Below are 18,541 nucleotides of genomic sequence, written 5' to 3'. Positions count from 1 at the left end.
TACTATACTACATTCCAATTTTCAAATTAACTGTGAACTTGATCTATGTTTAAACATTCAGGTTCAGATTAATTACAAGTCGATCTATGTTCAGTCATGATTTTTTATTTAGTCTATTGGAAATCTGTTTAAATTGGTGCGTATGTTAATTATAAATTTGTCTAATATTAAGGTATTCGTATTAATTGTTTTCCTGATGTTTCGTTACTCAAACTTATTACTATACCTCAAATAATGATTTAACATTAACCAATTCGTCTATTTAACTAGTGACGAAATATTGATCGTGTACTAAGATCAAAGATTCCATATCTGGATTTCACACTTGAATTCCATACATGAAATTTCGACAACAGCCATACGATTACTTTAACATCAAAACTATTTAATCAAAATCTATGGTAAGTATGTAACAGGGCTGTTATTGATAGAACATTGCCGGATAATAAGAGGGGTTGGGCAGTCCGAATCATCCGCAAGAATCAACGACTTGTTCTGGAGAAGATGGTTTGACGTTTGGAAAAAGTCCAAGTTTCATGCAGTTGAGTAGTACACTGCATAGTAAATGCTGGAAACTATTATTTATCAGAGATTCAAACAACCAACAGATGTTTAGTCTGGCCGTTGAAGAATTTGAGATTTCAGTAAGCTCCAATTCTTAATGTTTTTTGCGTAATAATCGAATCTCAATTTATCCGAAGAAAATTATCAGAACTACGTGAATATCATGTGGTGATATAAATCAAACTAAGAAACCGATATGTCTTTGCCAAATGCACAGCTATGATTGTGCCAATACGAATTTCTCATGTTATAAAAATCTTTGAAACGTGCAGGGTTATTTCATGATGTACATAGTACACATAGAAACGTAGTAGAAATCCTAATAAATATTAATCTGCAAATCTTTCATTTCTAAAATATAGTTATTTTAAATCATCATACAATTTCATAGGAAATATTCATTAATATTATTAATAATATATAAGCACAACAATGTTTATACAACAGGATACATATGATAATTACAGAAGATCATATAAGTGAATGTTTGCATTTTCACTTTTGCACAGGAATAGAATATACAATTTGGCGAGAGATTTTCCTTCGACGGGTTATACTCTGGCATAGATCCAAGTTAAACAAGCAAATAAAGCATTAGAATGGCTCACGTTGGACTGCGTATAATGGATTACAATCTATGATCCGTTATAATTCGTCATCCGCAATAGAACCAGTTTAATTAATTTGTACGAAAATATTCCACTGCTGCAGCGCAAATATTGATCGTATTGTAAAGAATTTTCCAATCGCAAAATTTTCTCAATAATTCATTGATATATATAGGCGTATACTTTCTGGGCATCTTGACAAGAAGTGTAACTAAACAAATGATGTGAAAGTAACGTAACTTTTCATGTAATTAAATATAGGAAACAAATAATAAAAGCATTATTATAACAATTAAATTAGGTATACTGAGACTTAAAATACTTTTTAATGATTTCGTTTTCTACCCTGATTTAGTAGTGCAGCGAAATTATTAATGAAATTATTATAAATAAAAATGATTTTATTACATATATCCATCATTTATCAAAACAATTCTAATCTTACAAAGGTATCTGATGATTTTAATGGTTACACCACACATTTCATACAATAAAATTTTATTGAGATCCAGTTGATAATAACGCTAGCAACGCACTCGTCGCACCCACGGAAAGTATATAATTTACAGCTGGTGTAAATGTTTTCAAGATGTAGAAAGATGATACAATTACAAGAGCTAGGAATAAAGCATTATTATAGAATATGGAAAATGTTGTTGCTTCATAATCAGCTACTTCATTTTTCTTCCATAAAATTCTGAAAATTTGATCATTATACATTTCAGTTTCTAATTAACTTTACATTTAATAAGTTTAATATATTTTGAATTTCATTATTCTTTACCTTTCATCCTTTTCTTTTTTGCTCATTTTCTTGTCTTCTGCTAATTTTCTACTCATTTCCTTTGTAACTGCATCTTCCCTTTTTACTGCAATCTATTAAAAAGTACAAATATTTTTTAGTAAATTCCAAAAACATAAGTATAATAATATATTTCTTACAAAATTATATTAATAAAACATTCTGTTATGAATTTATTATACCTTATGCTTCAACACAAATTTCGTATTTTTATACGCGAGCGCAAGAGCGTATGTACTCGCTAATGTAACTAAAACAAAGGAAATTAAATTGGCGTAGATGTCGATCAAATGAATCCTCCAAAAAAGCCCTATAACATAAAAATTGAGGTTATCTCTAAACAAATTGCAATTTTCATATAATTATTTATTTATTCACAAAACTATAATAGAAACATATACTAAAATTCTTCATAAAATTTATAAATGTTAATGAAATAATAGTATGAATTGTATTTATAAACTTTTCAAGAATATATACTCACAGATGGGAATTGCCGAAACAATGAAAGCATTGCCATAAAATAAAGCAGATGATTTCGTTGATACATTTCTTGAGAAGTCTTGAAGAAGGAGTTCTTCTTCTTTTGTAAATGCTTTTGATTTTCCTGACATCTTTTAAGCCGTTTTCTCAAGTACTTTTAACTTATTCCAAAATAAGCGTTACACTACTTCCGTACAAATTGAAAATAATATTGTTACCTTTGTGCACACCAATAAGAGCCGACTCTGTGGAGGTGATGTGACAACGTGTCCGCAGAAACGTCATATCGATGGATGCACAAATTCTGCCATCTGAAGTATTTTCCTCTAAACTTTTTGTTCGGTTAGGAAGTAATCTACCATTTTCTGTTTCTTCTACTTCTTACAGATTTCAAAATTGATTAAAAAGTAGTTTTCACAAAGGATTTATTTAGTTGTCATTTATTTATTTATAAAATTATTTTAGTTAAAATTTATTAATTTCTCTACATAATATCAATAAGAAAAAAATCGTAAAATTGCTAATGTGCTATAAAGTAAGTTACATAGTAACCATTGCTCTTAGTATAAGTTCTCATTGGTTAAGCCCTTTGTATACATTCTAGTGATTGGTTGCTACATTTGCTGTTCTCTGATTGGTTGTATTCAAGTAAATTCGAGTTCAAATAAATTCAATGGATATTATTTAACTGTCGTTTGACTGTGTAAAGTAAAATAAAGCATCGTTTCTCTTCCTTCTTCTGCGAGTATTGTGATCAACTTTATTTTATGACGAAAGCAAAAACAAAAAATGTATTCGCATATTAAATAAATTTATTATTATGAAATAATTAGGTAATTTAACAGTAAACAAATAATTTATAAACGTGTGATTACAAAGGACTTGATTGTATTAATTTGGGATACGAGGTTTGTTTTATTAGATAGTTGTTTGCATTAGATAGTAGTATAGTTCGTATATAAATTTCTTATCACGAACAATGTATTTTAAGTTTTATGTAATTTTATTTAAGTAATTGAATTTGTATTATTGGAAATGATTTTTAAGTAGAAAGTGAAGCAGAAAATAAAGAAGCATGAACTCTAGAAGAGGAATAAATTCGTTTAATAAGAATTAAATAATGCATTAAAAGTTTTGATTTTGCATGTATGGGTTTACTTATATATTTTTAAATTATATAATTTCTTTTTATTATTAGTATATTAATTAATAAATTTATATAGATGGAGTCACGCTTGCCAAAGCCAAAAATTAATTTAACGAAATCAGTTAGCACAATAAGTATCAGCATGAAAACACATAATCAAAAAATGACAAAAGACCAAAATGATCTGCCTCATACAAGCTCTAATGGTGTTTCTGACACATTGACAAAAGCTAAAAGTACAATCAATATTGCTACAAAGTGTACAAATGAAAATAAACCACCATCTAAGCAAAATCTAAGTAGATCAAAGACTATGTCTTCTATTACCACTAAAGGTGTAAAAAGATCAGCTACTGTTCCCATTACTCATGGGGAAATTAAGAAGTCATTTGCTAAGCCTCCTGTTAAATCAACAACCATGCAACGAACTGGTACTACATTAGCAAATAATACTACCATCAAATCTAGTCAGATTACTATGGGCAAAAAAGTACAGAATATCGCATCTAAACCTTCTAAATGGGACTTAAAGGGTCGATTGGCCTACACAAGTGATGAGTTGTCTAATATACGACAAAAATATAAAGAAACTTCATCAAAGTATAATGAACTTGAAGAACAAATGAATACATTAAAGGCAAATGAAAATGTATATAAAGCAAAAGCAGAAGAATATGGAACTTTGAATAAAGCATTGGATAGTGAACTTAAAGAACTAAAAGTAGAAATGAATAAAGTGCAAGAAGAAAGAGAAAATTTAACAAAACGTTTGAAAGAATCAGAGGAATCATGTAAAAATGTTTCAAATATTCTAGAAGAATTTAAAGCAAAATGTTCTTCTCAAGAAACAATATTGCTAAAACATGAACTTGTAATAAAAGACTTGGAAACAAGCTTAGAAGTTCAAAATAAGATCAATGAAGAACTCAATACAGTTAAAAGTGAATTGCAATCCTTGGTTCATACAATGGACAAAGATCGTAGAATCCTACATAATGCGATACAAGAGTTAAAAGGAAATATCAGAGTATTTTGTAGGGTTCGTCCCAGGACTTTAAATGAGTTTGGAAAAACGTATGTATTATATTTTTAAAATATTTTATGAGTTTAAAATGTAATATATTTCATAAAAAAATCATTTTTTTTGTCAACAGGATGTGTGCTATGAACTTTATAGATGAATGTACTATTGAAGTGGGAAAATTTGATGGCTCTGATGCAGTTAGTTGTAGCGGAAAACCAAGAGGAACCAGACAAGAATTTTCTTTTGATAAAGTTTTTCCACCAACTGCTAGACAAGAAGATATTTTTGAAGAATTAGCTTTGTTAGTTCAGTCTGCCTTAGAAGGGTATAATGTCTGTGTATTTGCATATGGCCAGACTGGTTCTGGTAAAACATATACAATGGAAGGTTTACCAGGCATTGAAACAGAAGGTAATGATCTGCCTCATACAAGCTCTAATGGTGTTTCTGACACATTGACAAAAGCTAAAAGTACAATCAATATTGCTACAAAGTGTACAAATGAAAATAAACCACCATCTAAGCAAAATCTAAGTAGATCAAAGACTATGTCTTCTATTACCACTAAAGGTGTAAAAAGATCAGCTACTGTTCCCATTACTCATGGGGAAATTAAGAAGTCATTTGCTAAGCCTCCTGTTAAATCAACAACCATGCAACGAACTGGTACTACATTAGCAAATAATACTACCATCAAATCTAGTCAGATTACTATGGGCAAAAAAGTACAGAATATCGCATCTAAACCTTCTAAATGGGACTTAAAGGGTCGATTGGCCTACACAAGTGATGAGTTGTCTAATATACGACAAAAATATAAAGAAACTTCATCAAAGTATAATGAACTTGAAGAACAAATGAATACATTAAAGGCAAATGAAAATGTATATAAAGCAAAAGCAGAAGAATATGGAACTTTGAATAAAGCATTGGATAGTGAACTTAAAGAACTAAAAGTAGAAATGAATAAAGTGCAAGAAGAAAGAGAAAATTTAACAAAACGTTTGAAAGAATCAGAGGAATCATGTAAAAATGTTTCAAATATTCTAGAAGAATTTAAAGCAAAATGTTCTTCTCAAGAAACAATATTGCTAAAACATGAACTTGTAATAAAAGACTTGGAAACAAGCTTAGAAGTTCAAAATAAGATCAATGAAGAACTCAATACAGTTAAAAGTGAATTGCAATCCTTGGTTCATACAATGGACAAAGATCGTAGAATCCTACATAATGCGATACAAGAGTTAAAAGGAAATATCAGAGTATTTTGTAGGGTTCGTCCCAGGACTTTAAATGAGTTTGGAAAAACGTATGTATTATATTTTTAAAATATTTTATGAGTTTAAAATGTAATATATTTCATAAAAAAATCATTTTTTTTGTCAACAGGATGTGTGCTATGAACTTTATAGATGAATGTACTATTGAAGTGGGAAAATTTGATGGCTCTGATGCAGTTAGTTGTAGCGGAAAACCAAGAGGAACCAGACAAGAATTTTCTTTTGATAAAGTTTTTCCACCAACTGCTAGACAAGAAGATATTTTTGAAGAATTAGCTTTGTTAGTTCAGTCTGCCTTAGAAGGGTATAATGTCTGTGTATTTGCATATGGCCAGACTGGTTCTGGTAAAACATATACAATGGAAGGTTTACCAGGCATTGAAACAGAAGGCATGATTCCTAGAACGGTATATATCATCTTATACATATATTTTAATTACTGCCATATAAAATTAAATATATATATTTTTTTTTATAATTTAGGTGCGACATATATTCCAAGAAATGAAACAATTTGAATTACTTGGTTGGAAGTACCAAATACAAGCCAGTTTTCTTGAAATTTATAATGAGCATATTGTTGATTTACTTGATTCTCAGCCAAAGATGCATGAAATTAGAATGGCTGATAATAAAGGACACGACTTGTACGTTAGCAATCTCAAAATAGAGGAAATTCATAGTCCTGAAGAATTACATGAATGTCTTTTAACAGCACAGTGTAATAGAGCAGTTGCGGCTACCCAGTCGAATGAACGGTACGTCATATTTTCTATTTTAAAAGTAGAAATATGATAGGTTTGTATATAATTTGAAAATTTAATTTTTTAGATCGTCAAGATCGCATTCAGTAGCAAGAATAAAACTTATTGGAACGCATCAGACGAAAGAAGAGGTTTCAATAGGAAATCTTAACTTAGTTGACTTAGCAGGATCTGAAAGGTTAAAAGGTGAAGAATCCATACGATTAGCAGAAACGAAAAATATAAATAAATCGCTGGCAAATCTGGGAAATGTCATCCTTGCTCTTTTAAAAAAACAGGAACACATTCCATACAGAAACTCAAAACTCACTCATTTACTAATGCCATCTTTAGGCGGTAATTCGAAAACTCTGATGTTACTAAATATATCACCTTTAGACGAATGTTACAATGAAACATTAAATTCGTTGCGATTTGCTAGTAATGTAAACAGTTGTAAAACAGGTAGTGCAAAAAGGACGCGAACAATTTTACAGAATGCCGCATAAAGTTCTACGAAACACCATTGTTACAATTACAAATTTTTAATATTATCTAAGTTATTTTAAACGTTCGAAGAATCTCTTTTTTATATCTTCATCTTTTTTTTTTAAATTGTACCAAAAACTGTAAATAGTTTAATGTAAAGTATATTCTTAATACAGATATTCGGTACATTCTGTTTCTTTTAGTTGAATTACAGTTTCGTTTTATCCCATTTTAATTATCAAATTTTCAAAAAATTTTATGTAATAAAAAAATAATTTTTGAACTATTATGTTCTTTTATAAGCTTTACATGAAAATTGTTTTCATGAAAAATTTTTTATAAATAATTGTAATACGTATTAGTATAATAAATAACTAATTTGATTTGCTTTGATTTTCTCTATTTATAAATTATACGTAATTGTTGTTCTTTGATCAAAAATATGCGATTTAACTAAAGAATATTTCATTTTTTTAGTATATTTAAATTTTATAAGTTTAAAACAAAAATTTCATCCAGATAAAAATATTTTATTGGAAATGACACATGTAAAATAATTAATTGTAAATAGTTTTTATACGAATCATATAACTTGCGGATACTTGTAACATGCATGGATAAAAAAATTGAGATTTCTTTAAATTTATTAAGAATTTTTTAAATTCCGGAGAAGAACTAACAATACCTCTTTGTATGACCTTTTTCGGTAAAAGATTGTCATTTTTTTTATCATTATTTGAAGTTTCCCGATTACTTTTTATATATTTCGAATTTTTACATACGAAATACTTCGTCAATAAATGATTTTTGAATTGTTGATTAATGAAGTATTGGTAGAGTTCACAATTGTTGAAAATCAGCAGTGTATAGCTACTAAAAATAATTTCATTTTGAACATTATTTATACGTGTATCTGACATATTTTTATTTTTGTTGTTCAAAGTCCATTTAACTTCTTCATCACCAGAACTGAATATCCCTTGGAAGTAATTTGTATTAACTTCAGAATTAGCAATCAATTTAGATTCTAATACAGTAGAATAATTTTCATTTGCATCATTTATATTCAAGAAAATATTTTTTGTAAAACTCCTTATAAAAGTTGTAACATAAGAAACAATTGAGTAAATGCTGCATATCCTGTGGAATTATATTGAAATTAAATAAATAATTACTTATTTTATACAATAGAAAATTTGTACTTACATATTACTCCATATCATTATCATTCTTTTTTCGCATTTATAACATATGAAAAGTATTACGAAAGATATAGATACAAATACGTACATATATTGGAAGACAGTTTTTAATATTAATATCATGTTACAAAAGATATTTTTACGTGAAGTATGTAAGATATCTTCTATAGTCTCTGTTTGTGTTGAAATATTATATGCAGTTACAAAATCTAAATTGTACAAATAAAACAACATAGCTGACCGAAAAATATTATGTTAATTAAATAAATTTATTTTATAAAAATGTAACATTTACCTTGTTGTCCTGAAATGATTGAATGATACATATTACTTGTACATAGAGCTATCCATAATCCAAATCCCCAAAGAAACAAAATATTCCACGATATATAATACGAGTGTTTTTGCTTAAATAACTTTAAATAACGACGAAACATTGCACAAATAATGGTACTTAAGAACATCTACGTTTGTTAGTAGTAAATAGTTGTCCATTACCATTATATTGCATTGTGTGCGTTACTTTTTTAAATGAGTTGCTATTCGAAAAAATGTTGTAATGTTTATTCAAAATAAATTTTGTAAATATACATCAATAATTACATCAAAAGATTACATACAAAAAAAAAGACAATCTATGCAAGATAGATATCCAACAATTTCATGTGTATCATTTGCTGTATTACCTATTTAAATGTCAACAATTCAGAATCTGATAAAAAAATATAAATTAATATTATGAGAAATATTTTTAAGGTATTGATTAAAATTTGGAATGTACAATATTTCGACACGTCTTGATGCCTTGAACAAACAACTTGTTATTATTTCTAAATTGCAAAGAATGGAAGAAAAATATAATTTGTATCCTCATGAGATATGTAAAAAAGTAAATACAATATAACATATAACTAGATTTCCTAACTAGATAGGAAAATAGTAATGTATAATAAAGTTACATATTTTATGCAGTGCAGTATATACAATAATTTTAGTAAACATTGTGATTGCGGCCATCAAATTTTGTCTTTGAAAGAGTTATACAATAGGCTCAACTGTACTGAAGAACATTTACCATGTGATAATAAAAAGAGAATACCATGTAATTTAGGAACTTGCAAAACACGCCGAAAATTACATTTCTATAAAAGAGCTACATTAAATGAAGGTATATCAATGTCACTAGCCAATCTGAAAATAATGTTATATTAACATAAAAAAATATATTGTTAATAAAAAATTATTTAGTAGCTGAGACACGTTACAAAGATGAAGCTAATATAAATAATGATGTAATTAATAAAGAATTACAAGAGCCAGAGAAACAAAGTAAATCTGATCAAGTAAATTTAACTTCACAATTTTATAAATTATATACTCAGGATAAAATAATTGATACATACGAAGAGAAAAACGAGCAAACTATTCCTACAAAAGATAATTTTCATGTTGCATTGAGTACAAATAATTTAGGCACAAATTGTATGCAAAATGAAGCAATAAAACAGAGAAAATCACAAATAGGAATAGATAAGGATGTTACAAATGAATTAGAAAAAGTAGATCATATCATAGGAAACATTTGTGTAAAAGACAGGAAAATTTTCGAAATAGTTCAAAAGGTTTTATTTACAATAATTATTTTTTGTATATTTAAATTGATATAGCACTTAATTTGTAGGATCTCTTAAATGAAAAAAAACGCACTAAAGAACTTGAAAACAAATTGAAATCTCTGACTTGCAGTTTAAATTGTCTGAAAGAAGACAGTGCACAGAGAGCAGCTTGTTTAAAAGAAGCATTGGAAACAGCTGAAGAACAAAGAAAAGTTGCGATGGATTTAGTGAAACAGTCAAAAAATCAAACAGATTCAGTTAAAACAGATAGAAATGAGTTATTGAATGAGATTACAAAATTACAAGTATGTAGATGCAAAAATTGATTTTCATTAAGTGTAAAATAATTATCCTTTCAGCAACAGATAATCGAAATTACACATAAAAATACAGATCTGATGCAAGAACGTGATGAATTGAAAGGTAGATTACAATCTTTATCTGAGGATGAATCTAAAAAGTAATTTTTGTTATGTTTGATATAAATGGGAATGTAAATTCTTGTTTCTTCAATATGTAACATAAGAATCACTTCAGATATTAAATACATGCTTCAATCATACAAGGTGTGAAGAGGTTGAGAAAGAAGTGAATAGGATGAAATATGCTGTTAAAGAAAAGGAAAATGCTTTGAATAGAGAGAGAGCAGAATTTATGGATATGATTTTAGAACTTACAAATGTAATTAATATTCAAAAAAGGAGAATATGTGAGGTAACTGGTATATGTAATAATCAACAACATAGTATGGAACAAAAAAATAAACAATTATCTGACAAAGTAAGATAAAAGTATACATAATTTAAACAAAAGGAAACAAATTATCACTTTGTACTGATTTAAATTATATTCACAGAAGATTGAGTTATCAAAGATAAAAAATATGTTGCAATTAATTACCAAAGAGATGAAAGAGAAAGTAGAGGATCTAGAAAATTGTTTATGTGAAGAAAAAAAGACTTGTAATTGCCTGAAACAGAAATTAGAAACTCATGAAGAAAATCATTTATCTGAATTGAGAATAAAAGAAAAGATTATAGAGGAGCAAAATAAAACAATTTTGAAGCAGAAGAAGGTATTTTATTTATCTTAAAGATAATTTACTACTTTTCAATCATTTATTTTAATAATTATTAATAATTATTAATAAATTATTTTTCAATAATTCTTAATTTGAATAAAAACATTATATTAATAAGTACCCATTTCTGTCAGTTATTACATGAGAGTGAGGGCATGGTCCAGCAAGTTGCATCCGAATTTAATCAACTTAAAGATGAATTACACAAAGAAAAACAGAGAAATGAATTTTTGCAAATAACATTGGATAAAACTGATAATAAATTAAATAAAGTATCACAATGCGAAAAATGTAAAACACTTCTAGCTAAAATAGATTACTTGAAAGGAGAGAAACAAAAGGCAATTATCATTGCAAAATTTGCTTATCAGGCGTTACATCAATCTACAAGAGAATATAAAAAAAAACTCATCTGTGAAAGACAACAGCATAGATACATGGCATTGATTATTGAGAAGAAAGATCATGAGATAAGATGTTTAAGAAATCAAATGTGTCAGAATGGCATGAGAAATATTTATAAAAATGAATAGTTATATAACATGCGCACAATTAAATTTACTTAGAATTATTTATATCAAAGACTTTTAAAATAGTCAGTACAACTAAATACCAATTAATAAATTACAAAAACTTGATAGTATTTATGTATATTATAATACATACATTCTACTTTGGCAGCTTATAAATAAAGCATAAATATGGATTTACTACATTGTAAATATATACAATACATCATGTTCATTGAATATTGTTGATTATTTAAATTTTAATTTTGATATTCTTACTCTGATCTCAAGAAATAATAATTTAATATTTTTCTTATACCACAAAGTATTATAATTTAAGTGCATCTGCCAATTTTTATCTAAGAAGTGTTTGTAAAATACTGACATATCATCTGCGGTAATCGACGTTTTCCCTTCTGCCTTTAGTGTTTCTTGAAACTGTTCACGTTCCTATGATACATTCAACAAAATAAAATTTGAAATATTTTTTGTAATGATATCAAGTAACACTATGTCACACCTTCATAAAATTATTGTTATGTTTCGTCCAAAAATTTTGATTCCATGTTTGTGTGTCTTCTCTAGCTTTTCTGTATCTCTTCTCTAGTTCGCTTTCATTCTCAGATTTTGCAAAAATTATTGGTCTTAAATTCGAAATTGGATCAGGCGGTCCAATTAAGTCAATAGGAGTTTTTAGGTTAGGAGATATTTTCTAGTTAAAATGGAAATATTGAATATACGCAGTTTTGTCAGAAGTTATAATAACGTAAACAATAAACAACTTACATTACTGTATAATCGGATTATATTGTTACAGCGTTTTACATGCGACATTGTGAATTCAAGTTATTTTAAAATTTCAAACATGATTCATGTGGTTATATTTACTTTATTCATATACTTCATCCACGTTTAATCTCTCATCATCTTACAATACAATCTTATACTAAATTCGAGTTAACAATATTCATATGCAGAATAATAAAAGAATAAAAACAATTTTTACACAACAAACAACCTTTTATTAATATAATAACGTAAGCCTTTTTATAAATATAATCTAATAAATCTAATAATTCCATAATTTCATTTACTATATAAATAAAATTCTATTATTTCTGTAATAGATCTGAATACAAATCAATTATTTATATATTTGGATTTTATGAAAATTTTCGAAAGACTGGTATTGTATTTTCAAAAAGATATCTTCTTTCATGATAACTCATTCGATTAAATAAATCAATAAAAGGAATATTCAAAAATTCATTGGCAGTCTATCAATGTAAGACATTTTGTATTAACCCTTTGACTAGGAAGGCGTATATATATGTTGTCATAGATCTATCGGTATATACAAAAAGTGTAAATGTACACCGATACAGATCTATTAATATATACGAAAAGCATACATATATGCCTTCAACATATTTATTGTTTTATTATTGAATCGATGTAGTACTGAACTTATTGTTTCACATCGTGCAGTAACTGCAAGCAGCTAAATAAACATTTTTTAGGCTTATCTAAATGAAATTTGCATTTTTATCAATAAGTATAATGATGTGCTCTAGTCAACGGATTAATCCTTAAAAAAGAATTACTTTTTCCTGAATTACAAGAAATTCGATAAAAATTCTATAAGATGACCAATTTCGAGAAGTTTCTTGCATTAAAGACTAGAGGTTTTCTTGTAAAAACATTCCTTCTATATGCATAATTGATGATTTCAAAAAATACACCTAGGCATGCGTTTATTAGTATACTGCTGATATTATAAGTTGTATTAATTATACGTAGTCCATGCGTAGATATATTTTCCGAAACAGTGATGTTCAATCACTGCAAATGATCATTAATATTATTTTCTAAAAACGTTTAATACCTAAATGTTTTATACCTAATTTAAAGACTTCAAATATGCTGCATCAAACAAATCAAGTTCATTTATTAAATAATTAGCTTTATTTCGTAAAACTTTAGCGCTACTAGTTGCTTCTTCAAGTATACGTACTGTACTTGCAATATTCTTTAATTCGCTATCCATTTCAGATGTTGCATCATCTACTAAATGACACAAACGTGCAAAAGTGCTAGACAATTCTCTGTAATTGTATATAAACAGCATTAAAATTAATTTTCTAAAAACAAAGTTATTTAAGTAATTTAATAAAATAAAACTAAAACTTACTGTTGTACTTGATGACTGCAATTTGCAGATGTAAGATCTACTATTAACTTCAATTTTTTTGTAGCATGAGATACATACTGATTTTTAAATTCACGTTCTTTTGCTTTATTAGTCCATGTTAATCGTTCGTAAAGATATAAAGCACCGTATATAACACCAGTTACAGCTATAAGTCTCCAACCAATTGTTTTCAACATCTTAAAAAATAGTTTCAGTAAAATAAAGGTATTTATAATATAGTATTAATAACGAAGAAGATTTATCGAATGTACTCACAAATCCAGCAACTATGAGCCCTCCCATTGTACCTTGTGAAGTTATAGACGCTACAGCAATTTTAGTAGCCCATGACCAATCATCAGGTCTTGGTTGATAATTTGGGGTACTTGACATAAATTTTACAGAATCAATGCTTTCTGTGGGAGACATAATTGCAGGTGGTATCTACAAATAAACAAATTAAGTAATAATTTTATTATCACAGAAGTTAAATAAATTGTTTTACCTCTTGAGAATAATTAGCGATAGTTAACTTTCTTTCATGTCTACTTGCAAATCTATTAATTATAGCTGTAACTCCCCAAGAGAACCGAAATTCTAGATCTTCGTGAAAATCTGCACATAAATTATCACAATTTAATCTGTATAAAATTTCGAATGGTTCTCGCCTTGGTAAAATATTTAATGACATTTGTTTCTTATTCTCTGGCAATAAACTTGCCATTCGTTCTGTCATTTCTCTTTGTGAGTTTTCAATATTCATTGCCAACGCGGTGCTGAGTCTTGCTCTTAAATTAGCACCTATGTAATAATATAAAATTGAAATTTGTACACAATTATAGAATGATAAATAAATTTAGAAATAATAATACCTAAACCATTTTCTACATGCGCATGAAGTTCCCGTTTATATACATTTAAGACTAGAGAATCTGTATGAAACGGTACGCTGAATTCATCAACAAGTGCAGCTAATCTACGAATTTCTTCGCTTAAAGCTTTAGACACTTTTTGCTCTACATCTTCAACCATATGATGAATTTTGTCTTTCATTTCCTGAGTTAGCAACATTAACTGTTGTTCTGTGTAATTTAATTTGTCATGGACGTCCTTTTTAATATGCAATTGTTCACTTTTCATTCGCTGTGTTCTTTCTAGTATTTCATCTAGAGTTTGTCGTATTTCTCTGAAAAAAACATTTTTCATTTTATACATTAAAAAATAAATGTTTAGATAGTATTGAACAAATAATAAATTATTTACGTAGCAATATGTTTCCCGCGTTGGGAATGCTGTTCAAATTTTGTTTTTACCGCAGACTTCGATATACATTCTTCAAATTTTCGTTCGAAATCTTGAAATTCGAAATAACGATTTTGAAATCCTTCTGCTAGGGCACCATCTACAAAAAGAAAAAAACAAAAATAGAACATATCGAAAATAAATTGTTTGTAAGATTTATATTTAAAATATGAATAAAGAACCTAAGAATCTTACTATGGGCAGGTTGGCCACGTTGTTCTTGTAGACGAGCTTGAAGAGTTTCTTTTGCTGAAATGAAGAAAACTCGTTCTTCGGCATCTTTAGGTGAATAAACTTTTAATTCTTTTGATAAGAAATCGACAGCCCGCTCTTGATGCTGTGCTCTTACCTACACAAATGTACATTATAAATAAACACAAATTACATAATAAATTGTAAAATAACATAAAAAGCAAGAAGCCAGTATTAAGATTTCTGTTGTATATTATAAGCATAAAATTAATGCGACATAATGAATTATTAAAAGAATATTCTATTTAACTTTATTTTAGATACATACTTCTTCATGCATAGTGCATCATTGATTTTATTTTTAATCAAAAGTATATATGACAAAATAATATCTTATAGCCAACAAATATAAGTTCCACTATAAATAATAAAATTTATAAAATAAAATAACTTACCTCTTTTTGCTCTTTGACCAGCTAAGAGATAAATGGGGTATTATGTGAATTACTTGAATAAAGCTGCCACTGCATACAGCTATTTATTAATGAATTTGTGCTTCATATATATTTTTAAATATTAATATTAAATTGTTTATAAGCAAACAAATTTTGAGACAATAACCTTAATATGTAGTACCAGCTTTAATAAAAAAGACTTTAGAACCGTTTTACATAAAAAGTCTAATTCATTTTTAACAAAATAGATTTAAAAACACTATTTTAATTACTTTGTTATAATGCTATTATAAAATTTGTATTTAAGTAATACCTATTTGTATAACTTCATATAGCACATACCTGTTCAAAAAATTCTGGTTCTAAAGCAGATGCATCCCATCTATTATTTAGGATAAAAATATTTGGTTTAGATAATTTTGTAGACACTTTGTGGAAGAAATTTTTTTCCTGTAATTATTCCATTATAAACAAACATAATTTGAAGTAAAAAAAAGAAATGTAGAATATAACAAAAATGGTTACTTATATACTAAATTACTTACAGTCACCATTAAAGTAGATTCTGCATTAGCTACTAGAACAAAAACATCCGCATCCAAACAATGTTTATCAATACATTCATCTAAATTTGGTGTCACATCTACTCCAGGACTATCAACAAATACTACATCATCTCTTAGTAGTAAACACTTTTCTTTTGGCCAAAATATTCTCACTAAATGACTTTCACATAACTTTTCTTTACAGAGGGCATGACCTAATTGTCCAACTGATTGGACAGGTTGTTTCTCATTTGATCCTTCTGTGATTAAGTAAGATTCACCATTATCTGAACCTTCAACTTGCAAAAAGCAGTTTGTTGTATGTCCTATGCCACTTGGCAAAATTTTATCACGTAACATTGCATTAATAACTGTACTCTTTCCATTGCTGGTTCTATAATATTTATACAATATATAATTTGAGACTATTAATTATTAATTTGAAATTATTAACTTTAACACCAATTCTATCTAGATACCTTCCAAAAAATGCAACTTTCATGTGATCCCTTTTAAGTATGTCTCTGATTGCATGAACCTTATTAACATAGCTTTCAATTCTTTGCGCTTCTTCTTTAGTGACAATATTACGATCTGTTTGCAATGCTATACAAAAATTTTGATAAAGACATTTAATATTATAACTTAGTTGTCCTATTCCATATGGAGTGAATTACTTACATTTCATAAATCCTACAGTGTCTTGCACGTAGTCTTCTATTTCCACAAATATGTCATTGATCTTTTTCTTGGCTTTAACAAAAATCTGAAGAGGAGAATTATCAGTTCTTATATCTGTTGATCTCAAGTGGCTGTCTCCTCCAATCATAGACATTGTACGATTGATGTAAGCAGCCATAACTTTTTAATTAATTTATTGTGTATGTAATGTATTTGGCAAAGTAACAAAAAATACAGTGCAATATTTTAGGCAGGACGATGATGTAGTGCACAGCATGCAGGATCAACTGAAATCATAAAAAGAAGCAATAATTAAGTACCTTCTAACAACAATTTTTATCTACAGGGTTACATACATATATTATGCACAGTTGTATAAACTTAAAAAATACATAATAGATAATGAGTTTCCTTCTGAATCTATGTAACTGTACACAAAATGTATGTTAAATATATAATAATACATATATTAAGCAACATTATAACTATTTTATTCAACTATGAAAATGAAACATAAAAAAAAATATGGGTTATTCCAATTATAATTACTTGCAAGAGTGAAATTCATTTTATCAAGGACCATATAATATAATACATTGAAATGTTCTACATCATAGATTTTAAATTTATATGTTTCAAAAAGGTAAAAACTTATGTTTTAAATTTATAGTCATTAGTATACATTTACTAATATATGTACATATAACTGTCTATATGAAATCTACCACACATATTAAGTGCTATGAAACATTTTAATATGCATTAAAACCTTTTTGTCTTTAGTCATTGAAGTGTCCTTTGTTGTAATATAATATATGAGATGTAAGTTTGAATGCCTCCGTTAGAGCCCAAATCTTCTAAAACAATTATCATCATATGACAATATTTATATATCTAATTTAACATTAATGTATAAGATAGTTTATATATTTTGTGAAATATTCAAAGGAAGATGTTTACCCGATTTTTCTATGTGGTATAAGTAAATTACATAATATAACATTATATTTCCATACTGAATAAATTACTTAAGTCGTCATTTATATGAACTGTGATATTTATAAATTCAACTAATTTAACGAACATATTATACAAAATGATTGCAACAGATCTTTCTACGTCTATTTATTTTATTCTTAAAATGATAATATATTTCACCATGCACATTAATTAAACAATAAATATCATCTATTTATTATTAAAAAAATTGTATTTGAGGAAAATAAGATTTGTTCAGGAAAACCTTAAACATATTAACAATTTTAAGCGTTCGCTGAAACTTAACCTCTAACAAAACTTCATCTACTTTACAAAATTGCAATCTTACCGTTAATAATTACAATTCTTTTAATATCATATTTTTAATTAAATATAAATTTAATTATACGTAAAACAGTGATTAACATTTCAGTATTACAAAATTTTTCAATAAATTACTGATTAGATCGAAGAACATTGGAATAAGTTCACATGTGAACTGATTGGAAATGGTAACAAACACGTGACATTGAGTTAATGAAGACTTCTTTTTAAATAATATCGCGATTGCTTATAATTTTTCAATAACATTAAATTTTCCAAGATTATTCCAATTGAAAAATTGTATTTCTTTCCAAAAATTTAATTT

General features: G+C 27.4%; 5 protein-coding genes across 7 annotated transcripts; 2 read left to right on the top strand and 3 right to left on the bottom strand.

The window, feature by feature from the left end:
- Positions 1-1,653: 1,653 nt before the first annotated feature.
- On the bottom strand, positions 1,654-2,705 carry LOC108551258 (translocon-associated protein subunit gamma). Its single transcript, XM_017905356.1, has 4 exons — positions 2,459-2,705; positions 2,157-2,284; positions 1,957-2,048; positions 1,654-1,869 (listed from the first exon to the last, which is right to left on the bottom strand). Exons 1-4 carry the CDS (start codon positions 2,586-2,588, stop codon positions 1,671-1,673), a joined length of 549 nt encoding a protein of 182 aa, XP_017760845.1. The 5' UTR covers positions 2,589-2,705; the 3' UTR covers positions 1,654-1,670.
- Positions 2,706-3,680: 975 nt separating this feature from the next.
- Positions 3,681-7,160, top strand: LOC108551272 (kinesin-like protein KIFC1). The gene is made up of 5 exons (XM_017905370.1): positions 3,681-4,678; positions 4,759-5,937; positions 6,018-6,315; positions 6,392-6,666; positions 6,740-7,160. The coding sequence occupies exons 1-5, from the start codon at positions 3,681-3,683 to the stop codon at positions 7,158-7,160; spliced, it is 3,171 nt and encodes a 1,056-aa protein (XP_017760859.1).
- Positions 7,161-9,186: 2,026 nt separating this feature from the next.
- On the top strand, positions 9,187-11,572 carry LOC108551140 (putative leucine-rich repeat-containing protein DDB_G0290503). Its single transcript, XM_017905180.1, has 8 exons — positions 9,187-9,231; positions 9,315-9,510; positions 9,591-9,928; positions 10,024-10,263; positions 10,318-10,418; positions 10,525-10,738; positions 10,815-11,033; positions 11,174-11,572. Exons 1-8 carry the CDS (start codon positions 9,187-9,189, stop codon positions 11,570-11,572), a joined length of 1,752 nt encoding a protein of 583 aa, XP_017760669.1.
- A 225-nt stretch (positions 11,573-11,797) lies between these two features.
- Positions 11,798-12,419, bottom strand: Coa8 (Cytochrome c oxidase assembly factor 8). The gene is made up of 3 exons (XM_017905369.1): positions 12,335-12,419; positions 12,069-12,260; positions 11,798-11,998 (listed from the first exon to the last, which is right to left on the bottom strand). Exons 1-3 carry the CDS (start codon positions 12,380-12,382, stop codon positions 11,798-11,800), a joined length of 441 nt encoding a protein of 146 aa, XP_017760858.1. The 5' UTR covers positions 12,383-12,419.
- A 906-nt stretch (positions 12,420-13,325) lies between these two features.
- Marf (Mitochondrial assembly regulatory factor) lies at positions 13,326-18,396 on the bottom strand. Of its 3 annotated transcripts, XM_017905243.1 has the most exons (14): positions 17,875-17,947; positions 17,684-17,771; positions 16,915-17,201; positions 16,713-16,839; positions 16,234-16,627; positions 16,031-16,138; positions 15,689-15,709; positions 15,237-15,390; positions 15,003-15,141; positions 14,612-14,925; positions 14,245-14,540; positions 14,016-14,183; positions 13,740-13,936; positions 13,326-13,653 (listed from the first exon to the last, which is right to left on the bottom strand). In XM_017905243.1, exons 3-14 carry the CDS (start codon positions 17,090-17,092, stop codon positions 13,449-13,451), a joined length of 2,301 nt encoding a protein of 766 aa, XP_017760732.1. In that variant the 5' UTR covers positions 17,093-17,201; positions 17,684-17,771; positions 17,875-17,947; the 3' UTR covers positions 13,326-13,448. The 3 variants fall into 3 exon arrangements, with proteins under 3 accessions (XP_017760732.1, XP_017760733.1, XP_017760734.1); XM_017905244.1 differs by lacking the exons at positions 17,684-17,771; positions 17,875-17,947 and adding an exon at positions 18,242-18,396; XM_017905245.1 differs by lacking the exon at positions 15,689-15,709 and having other exon boundaries at positions 13,328-13,653.
- Positions 18,397-18,541: the final 145 nt, after the last annotated feature.

Source organism: Eufriesea mexicana, unplaced genomic scaffold, assembly GCF_001483705.2.
Source record: "Eufriesea mexicana isolate 0111107269 unplaced genomic scaffold, ASM148370v2 scaffold3780, whole genome shotgun sequence".
Lineage (NCBI taxonomy): Eukaryota > Metazoa > Arthropoda > Insecta > Hymenoptera > Apidae > Eufriesea > Eufriesea mexicana.
Note: the sequence above shows the minus strand (reverse complement) of the source record. Positions and strands in the feature narration are given on the sequence as shown.

Coding starts and splice junctions, on each gene's coding strand:
- LOC108551258 (XM_017905356.1), bottom strand. CDS start 2,588: ATGTCAGGAAAATCAAAAGCATTTACAAAAGAAGAAGAACTCCTTCTT. Junction 2,049..2,156: donor AATTTGTGTTGAAGCATAAG/GTATAATAAATT, acceptor ACTTTTTAATAG/ATTGCAGTAAAAAGGGAAGA. Junction 1,870..1,956: donor AAAAAAGAAAAGGATGAAAG/GTAAAGAATAAT, acceptor TCAAATTTTCAG/AATTTTATGGAAGAAAAATG.
- LOC108551272 (XM_017905370.1), top strand. CDS start 3,681: ATGGAGTCACGCTTGCCAAAGCCAAAAATTAATTTAACGAAATCAGTT. Junction 5,938..6,017: donor TTAAATGAGTTTGGAAAAAC/GTATGTATTATA, acceptor TTTTGTCAACAG/GATGTGTGCTATGAACTTTA. Junction 6,667..6,739: donor GCTACCCAGTCGAATGAACG/GTACGTCATATT, acceptor TTAATTTTTTAG/ATCGTCAAGATCGCATTCAG.
- LOC108551140 (XM_017905180.1), top strand. CDS start 9,187: ATGGAAGAAAAATATAATTTGTATCCTCATGAGATATGTAAAAAA. Junction 9,511..9,590: donor AAGAGCTACATTAAATGAAG/GTATATCAATGT, acceptor AAAATTATTTAG/TAGCTGAGACACGTTACAAA. Junction 11,034..11,173: donor CAATTTTGAAGCAGAAGAAG/GTATTTTATTTA, acceptor CATTTCTGTCAG/TTATTACATGAGAGTGAGGG.
- Coa8 (XM_017905369.1), bottom strand. CDS start 12,382: ATGTCGCATGTAAAACGCTGTAACAATATAATCCGATTATACAGTAAT. Junction 12,261..12,334: donor TAATCCGATTATACAGTAAT/GTAAGTTGTTTA, acceptor CATTTTAACTAG/AAAATATCTCCTAACCTAAA. Junction 11,999..12,068: donor ATAACAATAATTTTATGAAG/GTGTGACATAGT, acceptor AATGTATCATAG/GAACGTGAACAGTTTCAAGA.
- Marf (XM_017905244.1), bottom strand. CDS start 17,092: ATGGCTGCTTACATCAATCGTACAATGTCTATGATTGGAGGAGACAGC. Junction 15,142..15,236: donor ACGTGGCCAACCTGCCCATA/GTAAGATTCTTA, acceptor TTCTTTTTGTAG/ATGGTGCCCTAGCAGAAGGA. Junction 14,184..14,244: donor TCGCTAATTATTCTCAAGAG/GTAAAACAATTT, acceptor GTTTATTTGTAG/ATACCACCTGCAATTATGTC.